Source organism: Scomber scombrus, chromosome 14 (assembly GCF_963691925.1).
Source record: "Scomber scombrus chromosome 14, fScoSco1.1, whole genome shotgun sequence".
NCBI classification, from domain to species: Eukaryota; Metazoa; Chordata; class Actinopteri; order Scombriformes; family Scombridae; genus Scomber; species Scomber scombrus.
In genome coordinates this window covers 13,011,001-13,023,134 of record NC_084983.1, presented here as the reverse complement: position 1 = coordinate 13,023,134, position 12,134 = coordinate 13,011,001, and the positions used below count along the sequence as shown (strand labels likewise).

At 38.9% G+C, this 12,134-nt stretch overlaps 2 protein-coding genes across 3 annotated transcripts; one reads left to right on the top strand and one right to left on the bottom strand.

The window, feature by feature from the left end:
* The first annotated feature begins 19 nt into the window (after window positions 1–19).
* On the top strand, window positions 20–5,671 carry si:dkey-71l1.1 (uncharacterized protein LOC569883 homolog). Of its 2 annotated transcripts, none has more exons than XM_062432962.1 (11): window positions 20–71; window positions 194–391; window positions 1,447–1,644; window positions 2,833–2,900; window positions 3,003–3,095; window positions 3,234–3,335; window positions 3,422–3,527; window positions 3,804–3,926; window positions 4,053–4,129; window positions 4,218–4,320; window positions 4,408–5,671. In XM_062432962.1, exons 3-11 carry the CDS (start codon window positions 1,461–1,463, stop codon window positions 4,545–4,547), a joined length of 996 nt encoding a protein of 331 aa, XP_062288946.1. In that variant the 5' UTR covers window positions 20–71; window positions 194–391; window positions 1,447–1,460; the 3' UTR covers window positions 4,548–5,671. The 2 variants fall into 2 exon arrangements, with proteins under 2 accessions (XP_062288946.1, XP_062288947.1); XM_062432963.1 differs by having other exon boundaries at window positions 1,443–1,644.
* Window positions 5,672–6,385: 714 nt separating this feature from the next.
* Window positions 6,386–12,124, bottom strand: bicdl2 (BICD family like cargo adaptor 2). The gene is made up of 10 exons (XM_062433456.1): window positions 12,078–12,124; window positions 10,849–11,389; window positions 10,169–10,384; window positions 9,818–9,934; window positions 8,469–8,615; window positions 8,153–8,299; window positions 7,841–7,915; window positions 7,074–7,156; window positions 6,854–6,968; window positions 6,386–6,757 (listed from the first exon to the last, which is right to left on the bottom strand). Exons 2-10 carry the CDS (start codon window positions 11,131–11,133, stop codon window positions 6,587–6,589), a joined length of 1,356 nt encoding a protein of 451 aa, XP_062289440.1. The 5' UTR covers window positions 11,134–11,389; window positions 12,078–12,124; the 3' UTR covers window positions 6,386–6,586.
* Between the last annotated feature and the right edge of the window lie 10 nt (window positions 12,125–12,134).

Genomic DNA, 12,134 nt, shown 5'->3' with positions numbered 1-12,134 from the left:
CACGTTTGCTGTTTACCCGATTTACCCGAGCCGAAATCAACAAACACTCACTTTAAACTGAATGGCAATAGGTAGGTGAATATGTATAGTTTGTATATTCCTAATATTACCCCTGAGTTACCGGTTTAACACGTGTGAGTGTACAGCTGGACATTTTCAGACCACAAAATTAAATTCCCGTCATATTTTCAAGGGGGACATGTTTGCAGGGTGACGCATCACACATCTGGAGGAGGGAGCTATTTGCAGCATCAGATGATCCGAACATCATCAGCAGCTTTCCTCTGTTAGTTCACTTCCATAAAGACAGTTCATTCTGACAGTTTTTCCCTGATGTGCGATTGTCAGTTTCGCTCGAGGTTTTAAGGTGTTTTGATCATATCGGAGGCAGGTAGCCAAACACACATCACACACACACACACACACACACACACACACACAACTGTGTCTGCTGAAGCTAAGGTCATGCTAGGATGCTAACAGGACTAACTGCTGCACCTGCACATCAAAACATCACACAGCCTGTTACAAAATGCTCATAGTCGAAAACCATCCCTGCAATTCAGGTTTTTATGTAAAATAATTCAAACTAAAGGAACAGCAAAATAAATGTAGAAATATAACTTATTTTTAATGCTGATGTTGTTTTCCATCTTTGGTTGTATTAATTAGTTATTGCACTCTGTTCCTCTATCTGAGGGAAGATGCAATAGCATGACCTATATTTCAGATGCTCATGATGTTTGCACACCATGTAAACACTGTGTTAGAGATGTCAGGCTCAAATATGTTGTTTTATGGTGTTTCTCCTTATCTTTAAAATTTCCCTCCACGCAAAAATGTTTCTTATTATTTTTGTTCCTTCAGATAGATGTTTGAGCTTCACCGTACAGAATGATGCATGTGCAGAGTTTGATATTAAAAGGTTGCTTACTAAAAGTAGGATGTTCAAAATATGAACTGAAAAAATGTGAAAAATCTGAACTAGTTTGGAGGAAATTCAGATTCAATATGTGTGTAGAAGTGTAAAAGTGTGATGTAGAAACTAGGAGTCTCCAGTGCACAAACATTGAGAATGAACTTTACAGTGAAGTAGGAGTAATCTTGGTACTTAAACTTTTGAGATGAAATACATTTTTATATTTGTAGATTATGAAATGTTACATTAGGGAGAGAGGGTAGATGCCATTTTAAGGATTTGAAGATAATTTTACTTTTTTTGTGGAAAAACTATATCAATTCAAAGTAGAGTATTTACATAGATTCTAAAACATGTCTGTAGGGGATCTTGAAATTGTATTTCAGGGCAGGTTTTATGTTGTCCCTCTTTTTACTTTATGTTAAGACAGAGTCCACCTTTAATACGATTTAGGTACAGGATGCAGGTGGGATTAGTAAATGGCTCATTGCATCATTGTAATCCATTCCCTTGTGTCCTGCAGGAAGTGTTTTGCACCCACATGGGCAGCGTTCTGGCTTTGTCTTCCGGTCCGGGCCATCAGAACTGGCCTTTCTCCACGGACTCTCCTCCTTCCCGCTGGGACACTCATCCTGCTCACTGGGACAGTCCACCACGCTGGGAGAGGAGAGATGGACGCCTACCTAACCCAGGCAGCTTTCACTCTCTCCACAGGAGCTGCAAAGGTACATAAGCTTTACCGACTTGATGTCCCACTCCGACATGATGATGTTACACTATCACACAGTCAGAAACTCATTCAGAACACCATGTTGTTGCTAAATGTCTTTAACTATGTGTGCTAAAAACTTTATGGCACAATTAACTATAAATAAAATTTAATATAAATAACACAAATCTATTCTAGCATGTAAAGAAAGAATAATAACAAGCATAAACTTAATGTAGTCCACCTATAATACATTATTCAAAATATACATACATTGTTGTATGAATATAGAATATTAGAACACAATCAATATATAGCAAACAATTCACCCAATAAAATGATGTGTTTATGTTGCTTTTATACTTGATTCAGACTGAAACAATAGTCTGATTGCTCCAAAATCAAAGCTGACATGTTGGCAGTGCACCAAAAATAATATGCAAAAGTGTATTTTTCATGACTCAGGAACAACATTTGTAAGTTGAAATCAATCTTTGTGAACTGAGTTATGGTGCAGACACACTGAATCCATTGACATATGTTAAGTCGACAGATCCCATTCATTTTCTATGGAGAGCAGAAGATCCTTCTGAGTGGTGCATGATGGACACGCCACAGCGAGTTGATGGACCAGTTGCCATATCTGAATTTGCATGATCACGGCTCAACTTCAACTTTATGCAAATGAGGACCATCCAGTGATATATGGTCGGCTCATGAAACTCAGATCAAACTGTGAAACTAGGCAGTGCTGATCAAATATGAATCAGTATTCTGTTAGTGCATTACCTATTTCTCACCTCTAATGTTTTCAGAAATATGCTTTAGTGAACTGTTTAGCTGTAAAATGAGATCATTTGTAACAGGGCCACCATGTTGGAAATAACAGAGCAAAAACCAAATACCACCCAACCCGCAGTACATCACCCACCACCGCACCCACTGGCTGGAGCGTTCAGTGGTCCGGTGTGTCCAGATCCATCATTGGGGGAGTCTTTTTGTCTGCATCATTACACATTTTCCCAAAACCTGAAAAACAAGTTTTTATCTATATTTCTGAACTCAATTACTATTAGAGGTGGTGAACAATCGGACAATTACAAAGCATGTAAACACAGTAAATATGTTTTGTTAGAAGTAATGAGTTTTGTCATCTATATGTTGTTCTTTTATCTGACTCTTTTTTTTCCTTCCACCTCCCCAGACGTGTTTCCTCAGCAGATTGAGGGAGTCAAGATGATCATCAATAAAACTTTGAGCAGCTTCTTCAAGGTGATTCTTCTGTCCACATGCTATAACTGAGGGTGTAAATCCTTTCATCTTAAAAATGTCATTTTTCCTGGTCTTTACCCTCAAGTGTGTGTTTGCTTTCAGGTCAGTCACACACTCCACCTCAGTGCTGTCAGTCCTTCGTACTATCGTTTCCACGTGGAGCATTTGCAGTCTGACGATTACAGCAAGGACAAGGTCAAGTACAAATCATCAGATAAAAAATGTGCCGTCACTGTTTTATCATTAACAGATGTATGGAACATTGGAAAACAAATGAAACTGCTCCCTTTTTTGAGTTGACAGGTTACATCTTTATCTTGCCTCATGTCACAGGATGCCCCAGCGTTGATCGGTGAGATGGATTCTTCAGGCAGTCTGAATGCTCACGCTCTGCTGCATCTCTCTGAGCGTGTAAGAGCCAGAACAGTGTACCAGGTCAGATTCAAATACCCCCCCCCCATATTCATACACTGTCTAAAGTCAGTTTGTTTACTTAAAATTAATGCTTGATTGTGTTTTAGACCCAGCAGTCCCAATTTGTAACATGGCAATTTGAAACTGAGTACAGAGGGAGCGACTTCACCGCTGCAGTGACAGTAGCTAACCCGGACGTCCTCAGAGAGTCGGGTAAGAAAAGGACAGGCACAATGATAAGAGCAAGACCTAGGAGCATTACTCAGTTTTACAATCTGCAGGAGTATCTGATAAAGTTACATCAGTATATTGGTATATCTCCACTGATATCAGAAAAAAGAGAGAGTATTGCAAACAGTTAAAAAATAATCTTTTTCCAGTCTCAGATTGTTCAGATTTTTTTCCTCTAGGGTTTTTCCACTGAAAACATGTCATGTTACATCTGTTGATTTAATCTGTTCTGTATCTCTGTGTGTTTATCTTGGACAGTTATACTAGTGGCACACTTCCTGCAGAGCGTTTCCTCTGGTTTGGTGTTAGGAGGGGAGCTGGTCTATCACCGAGGCCGGGCAGAAGAGGGAGGAATTCTTACTTTAGCTGGACAGTACTCTAGTAGGACCTTTGTCTTTGTTTGGATTTTTTTGTGTGTGTGAATCAGATTTATTTTATTGAGCATACTTCTTTATCTGTTTTGGTTTATTTAAAAGCAGCATTTCACTTTTTTCCCCCTGTGTTTAGGACCAAATTGGGTGGCAACACTGAATGCAGGGAAAGGAGGTGCCCATGCCAGCTACTATCACAGAGCCAACAAACAGGTATAGGAAATATCAACATACTGTTTATAACACACCATTTGCTTTAGGTGCATATAACATATAATGCATGTGAGTGTCTGTTCACCAGATCCAAGTTGGGGTTGAGTTTGAAGCCAGTACCAGGACGCAGGAGACCACAACCTCATTTGGGTACCAGATGGAACTCCCGGAAGCAAACATGGTCTTTCGAGGTAAATGGCCATTTCTTACCCAAAACTCATGCTTGTTGAAAACTATTTAGAAAGCATACATGAGACCTTTTCTGTGTGTGTACCCAGGTATGATAAACAGTCGGTGCATAATAGGAGGAGTGTTGGAGAAGCGTCTGACGCCACTCCCTGCCACTCTGATTATGGGCGCATTTGTAAATCACCGTGGTGACAAGCTGCAAGTGGGCCTAGGTGTCAACGTGGGATAATCCTCCACTAACTTCTGCTGGAATTACAACTGACTTACAACTGACTGTCAGGACATCCGTCCAGAGATCTTACAAAAACACCTCCTGTGAACCACCTTTGCATTGTTTGGGTCTCAGATCCCAACATGTTTCCTAAAATGAATGCATCTCATCTTGCAACCTACCTCTCAAAAACGGAGGTGACGGATGAAAAGGGAAGAATGGGTGAACATTTAGAGGGGCTCAACTACTGGGACTGGATATATTTTACTGCCCCCATGATGTTGACTCTGCACATCGCCTTCTGGACAATGGAAACAATAAAGGATAAGAGGCAGAAAATAATAGTTTTATACTGTCGGTATATAGACACTTAATGTAAATAGATTGTATTAGAAGATTAAAGTGTTTTCATGTTTTTGCCCATTAACTAGAATACTTGTATACTTGACCTTTCTGCCATTTTTAAACTAATGAGTTTTGCCATTTTACAAGCAGCCACTGATATACATATTTGAAAATCAACTTCTCAAAACAGAAACTTGCTTTGGATTGGTAACACAAATCACTAAACTCACATTATTCTCTTCATGTTGTCCATATTGGCTTCCCTCTGTCTCCTAAATATTGTATTTTTGAGACTTCCCAGTGCTTGAATGCACAGATGAGGTACACTAACTGAGAATGAATGCCAAAAGGATCTAAAAACAAAGATGTTGGCAATGCTTTATGCGAGTTCCAGTAAATGGGTGAAATCATGCTAAAACACCAATACGATCCTTAAAAGTGTGTGTATGAGTAAGTGACTGTGTGTATGATTGGGCACCTTTCTTTGCCACTATATAAAAATGTGGATGAGCTCCACACTCTAACAAATAATAACCCTTTGACTCAAACAGAAAAGGTGCTGCCCCATAAACTGTACACTAACCTCCACCTGAAGGATGCTAGAGTGGCTGCGAGTCCTCTGAGCCACAGTTACTACTACTGTATGTAAATAGACAGCAGCGTGTGGAAACACTGATCTGTATGCAACCTGCACTACTCACGCTGCTTTAAAGGAATATGTGGTCCTATTTAACATATGAAATGTTGCATATTTATTATTTATACATCATGTAGCAGCCTGTACACAGTGAAAGAAGTAGAAGGGAGTGACTATCTTTTGAACTTAATTTATTAAAGATGTTATTTCTATCAGAGTTTCTGTTTGTTTATTTTTTTTACCATGTGTATGAACTCCGACAGCACCATGGTGCTTTTTAGCCTTCTTTAGCTGATTGTTTTGGTTGTGTGTACATAGTTGAGCTGCAAGCTTAAGACTTTGGACTTTTTCGACAGCACCGGCCCTGTGGTTTTTTGCCCGTTTTGGAAAATCCTTCACAATTTTCACACAACACCCCCACTGTGCTTGATTTTGCTCATTTTTCATTCAGGCCGCCCCCCTGGCCCCTTTAGCAAGTTTTGGGACAATCTCCCACCCTTCCCCATCTCGGATTTTTTCGACAGCGTCGTTTTTTGCCTGTTTTGGAGAATCATTCACAATTTTCACATAACGCCCCTACTGTGCTTGATTTTGCTCATTTTTCCTTCAGCCCGCCCCCCTGGCCCCTTTTAGCAAGTTTTGATGTGTTTTTCAGGAGTTGTTAAAAACTAAAAAGAGAGTGAATATTAGCCATTAAACAGGGTCTTAAATCATTGCTTATAATGATCCATATCTGCCTGATATTTATATAGCTGCTAAAAATGTTCACCATAACATTTTATAAGGCCAAAATATGTCAGACTTTGGGATTTTCCAGGTTGTGGTCCCTCCGAGAGAAAAGATAAATAAATGCAGCCTCAGTATACTGTAATGATACTGTGCCTCGAAGGAGGCTAATCATATTTTTAATATAATAAAGTTATAAAAACATACATAAATATACAAATATATTAACATTTATATTCAAATATGAGGTTTGTAAACATTTCGCTTTTTGATGCTTATAAGACATCAAGGCATACATCTTTTCTGAGCTGATAGTGCTGGCAAGCATAAAGGCTGATACTCTGTCCAGTTATTTGTCACTGAAAAAGGAAGAGAAGAATCCTTTCCCTCCTTCTCCCTTCACTCTCATAGACTTGCTTCTTTGGAGTCCTACTGGACTGTTTTTCTCTCGCTGCTGTTCCTTCTGTCTCTCCTCCTCTCTTTGCTGCACCTGTTGATTGATCACCAGTCTCATGTCCTCCTGCAACAAGAAAAAAGTTTCAGATGGAAAAATAATGCTGCTTGTACAATGTATCCAAAATACATTATTTATCATTGGCATTGCACACAGACTCACCTGCCAGGCATCCAGCTCCTGGGACAGCGCCACTTTGTGTTTGATGGTGTTGAGAAGCTGTTGGGTCAGCGTTTCTTTCTCCTGACGCACTGTGGCCAATTCACTCTCTAAAGAACTGAGAGTTAATATGAAATTAGCCAAACATAATGAACTTCAAAGGTTCAAATGAACTGAAATGATTTCAAGTCAAATAGGCAAACATGTTGTTGTGTAGCATTACCTGTAGCTTGGCTTTTTAGAACTGCTTCTAAACGGCTCTATTTCTTCCCTCAAAGACTCCAGCTCTTTTTGTTTAGATTGCAGCTGCAGAATATAAAATTGAAAGGTACATATAATGATCATTTAACATTTATTCTACTTATCTAAAACACTTACATTTTCATAGTCTCTATAAAGTTTAAAGATCCCATCAAGAAATGTTTGAAGACATATAAAAATCCTTTGCTTCACGATATAGTTTCCATAACTAGCTAAACATTCTCGGAATCTATTAGTCTATGAAAATGCAAATACATCTCCTTCTTCTCAAGCCCCAAGTTTCCACACCAAGTCAAGTTGCATTCAAGTGTCACACTCTGCACATACACATCGTTCTGCAAAGTGAAGGAACAATAAACAAAACATATTTTCAAGTGGAGGGCAACTTTAACTTAAGCAAAATGTGGTAAAACTAGAATATGTCTTATTTAATTAATTAAAGGATAAATACAATGATGTCAGCTACATAGACTACATAGGCTCTGTTATTCTATTTAACCTGCATTTTTACTGAATTTAAACGAATAAGCCATATCTTACAGAAACTAGCGTACTAGTTTGTACAGCAAATAATTCTATTCCTAACATAGTTGCAAGGATTTTTACTTATTTCAGACTTTCTTAACCCACTGAAATTGAAATCAGCAACAAATTAGTGTCTCCTCTGCTTAAGCAAATCAAGTCTTTTGTTCATATTATGTAAAATAAACTGAAAGTGTGTCAACAGACTTCTTCTTTGAGTGCTTGTATCTCTTCATCTCTTGCTTGGAGGATGGTGGAGTGAGCTAGCAGTGCCTCTTTAGCCTGGTTATCATTGGAGACACACACAAAAACGTATTATACACAGGACCACCAACAAAGCCACAACACTCGTTATCAGATGTTTGTGCTTTTGCTGCAAAGAGTGGAAAATGCTTAGTATCAGATTATCAAAAGAAGGATGTCAGTACAGCGTAAGAATTAGTACACACTAGCCAAGTTAGTTGTAAAGGTATGAGTGCAGTTCCGCAGTGTGTACTGTGTGTGTGTCTCTGTGTGTACCTGTGATTGTTGAATTTCACTAAGTAGAGACAGAGGTGGTGTGTGCGTACTGTCCAGGATGCTCTCTTCTCCCAGGTTCAGAGCTTTTTGCTGTAGAGAGCGATTCAAGGTGCGCAACTCAAACACCACTCCCTGTTCCTGCTCTATCTACACACACAAACACACAAACACACATACCGAAGTCAGATCGTTGTAAGTAGTCGTGTTAGTGACTTCTGTTAGTGACGAGTTATATCCCATGCAGTCATGTTCCCTCAGGCTTCCTCTCTCATTGATACATTTTCATCATCATTAGCAGTCAGCCATTGATCCTCACCTCTGCTTCTTTCTCTCTCAGCTTCACCTGCAGTTCTGACAGTCTGTCTCTCAGGCCATCTCTCTCCATGCGGACTCTATCGCCATCCTCCTGTGTGGCTTTTAGCTGTGTCTCTATGTGTGACAGCCGCTCCAGCAAAACTCTGTTCTGTATGTGAAGGCAAAGAGTGTAGATGAAGATATAAATGTAGATGAAACAGATAAAAGATAAGAATGCCACACTTAAATCATGAAATGAGTCATTTGGCTGTTGGACCATGTCTTTTTTTAGATACCAAACATTTAAATCAAAGGCTACTTTCACATTTTTTAAAGTGCATCTCAAAATAAATGCCAGGTGAATATGAACATTGAAATACATTTTGCTTACTGTAATTATCCCCACCAGTTCATGCTGGTCATTAAAATATCCATCCTTAATGTGCTTTCAATGTAAATGATAGGGGGAAAAAATCCACAGTCCTCATTTTGTGCAAAATTGAATTAAAACGTTTATCCGAAGCTAATATGAAGCCTCAGTCATCTCTTTTAGTCAAATCAAGTAGATATCTTTCAAAGTTACAACCTTTTTAGCACAAATTTCCCTCTTTATGTTGTTATTATCTCAATGACGCTCAATGGGGAAACACTGTTTTTGGGACTTTTGTAATAAAAAGATTTTAACTTGACAAATTTGAATGGTGGATGAAGCCTCAAAAAAAGCTTCAGATTGCACTTTTAAATATTTAAGGACTGTGGATTTTGTCCCCCATCAATTACATTGAAAGTGAGATCTTCTAATGGTCAGTTTGAACAGGAAGAATGATCACAAAAAGCAAAACCTCTTTCAGTGTTCATATGTTATCTATTTACAGAGTTGAACAATTGTGACTCTATCCTTTAATTTTATTCATATCAGTTAAAGTAGGTACAACATGATTATAAACTACTTTTGATGGGTTTAGATATGGATACTTATCCTCCAAAGTCTGTTAAATTTTTAAGGGTTAAGCAGCAGAACTGTTGGCTTGCGACAGACTCAGGTCACTAAAACAAGCCTGTAGATTTGACTTCAATTTGACTGCTGCGAATTGTGATTTTATTTGACCTGAGTTTCAATAAAGCCAGTTTAATTAGATTACAATGTCTAATTGTAATTAGACTACAGTATGTGGCTACAATAGTCACACGCTTTGAATTTTTAATTATTACAACAAATTCACTGATAAGACTAAATGTTGCCTATTGTGTTATATTTAATGTCCAACTATCACTAAAGTATTTTAGATGGCATTATATGTTTAAGACTGTCAACTATGTCATTGACTTACTTGTGCAAAACACTTGAAAGTTACTAATTTGTAGGTATACCTCTGCTTGTATGCTCTCTATTTGTGTGAAACTGATATTTCGGCTGAAAGATGATTCTTCCATCTCTTCTCTGAGGGAACGAAGCTCAGTCCTCAAGTAGTGCTCCAGTGTTACAGCCTGGACAGGAGGGAGAAGGAAAAGTTGAGAAGGGCTTTTGTTCAATGGTAGACTCCCTTAACCTGCTAGTCTGCATTGTTCCTGTCTGCATGACTGTTACCCGCACACACATACACACACAGACAATTCCCACACACGTCTGATCTTTTTTTAGCATTATAAAATTATCAGAATATTTTCTTTTGTGGGTTAGGGGTAAACAAACCTGCCTGTTCATTAGCTGTACAAACTCACCTCTGCAAGCTGCTCCACCAAGCGCTGGTTGTGATTGGCTAACTGAGTGAGCTGCTCACTCTCATCCCTTCGCCGGTCTCGCCCCTGGCTGTGATATTGCTCCAGCTCAGACTTTAATGCCGCTAAATCTGCTGTCAGTTCTGCCTCTCTCTGCCCAGATGTCAGTTCATTCATCTCCAACTTCCTATGAAGAACGTATTTCTCCTGCTGTAAAGCCTGAGACATTAAATACAACATTAATGTAACTAACTTTATAGAAACATGAAATCTATATGCCAATAAATGAATCACATACGGAACTACATGGAACATTCATTTCTATGCTCTTGTGTATGAATTGAAACTTTATTTTTTTCTTTTCTTTGTATTCTTATCATTATCAATCTTTTTTTCCCTCAGTGTTGGTTTTATGTTTACTGTTTTAAGAAAATCCATGTTTTCATTGCTATTATCTGTTACACAGTGTTCATACACTGTGTAATTTCAGTTGTAAGAAGGGAATCAAGTGTAGATGTGAAAAGTCTCCTGTATGCAATCACAGCTGGTGCCTAAAGTGTTCATAATAGTAAATAATAGTAAGGAAAAAAGTAGGTAAAGTTAGTAGTTTTTCTGTTCTTCCCTCCTAACTAAAGTGGTGTTAACAAAGTCTGCATAGTAACAAGAAACAGCTTCATCCTCACTTCCACCTCCCTCTCCCTCTGCTCCAGAGAGGCTGCCAGCTCCTCATTCTTCTCCAGTAAAGCCTGGCCCAACTCCGCAGCCAGTATCAAGTCTGTTTCTATCCCGCCTCCGCCATCAATGCCACCAGGAGAGGATGTGGATGAGGGCAGAGAAATGGCGAGCGATACAGAGGAAGATGAAGAGAGAGGGAAGAAGGAGTCCTCTAGGCTGGGGGAGGGAAGACTGTTTTTCCTTGGGGTAAACATTGTTGACAGTTGTGGGTTTAACCCCCACGTCGTGGGCATGCAATCCAGACTCACAGCGGCAGGTGAACAGTCACAAACTTCAAAAATATATCTTTTTTTCTTAAATAATATCTTTAAAAAACAAAATTGTAGTCCTTTTTGGCCTCTTGGGGTCTGGTCTGAAGGGGTTTGATCAGTTTATTTTTCAGTTTTGTAATCCAGAATGTGTCCCTGCCAGTCTTGTTCTTCACTGTGGTGCCAATGGTCCTAATGCTGGTATCATTCAAGTCTTCTCATCTCTGCTTCACAGATAACCCTGAAGGCAATAAAAGAGACAACAATATGGAAAACCACTGTGGACAAATTTTGTGTGAATTTCAGGACATGTATGATGAATCATGTGAGTATCAGACTTGTTGTGTTCCAGTAATATAATCTTACATGGCCTTTAAGGAGGCTTTTTGTCTGACAGGGGCTTTTGTCACTCTGACCGAAATACCAGCCCCGCTATTATCTTTGCTCTGCTCCCCTCCCTGAATTCCAGAGGCATTGTAGTCCGCTATTTGCTACAAACACAATATGTTCATAAACCTGTCTCTAAACGGATCCCTCTTAGCCAAATTGTTAGAAACATACCTTTATTAAAACAGTTTCTTCCCCAAAATAAGTGTAAGTGAAATGCTGTTTCTACATTTCCAGACACTGCATGATCAAGTCCATCTAAACACTGTCATTGTTAATTACATTTAGGTCACAGAAATGTGCTATTAAACTCACAACCTCAGTCTTTCCTGTCATATCTGTCTTTAAGTATGATGTCACCATCTGCTATCTCAACTGTTGATACCATGAAACCATGCTGCCATCCTATTTACAATAATTTTAAAGCAAAGTAATTAACTAATTCTTACTTTAACATGGTTTGTTTCCCATTATGAGAAGTAGAATCTGTATTAATCCATGTTGTAGCTGACTTCGAATGATCAAAATTAAGTCTTACTTACCGGACAGTTCCCAGCCAACTCATGCCAAACAGGTATAGTCTTCCTGTTTGGTGAGTG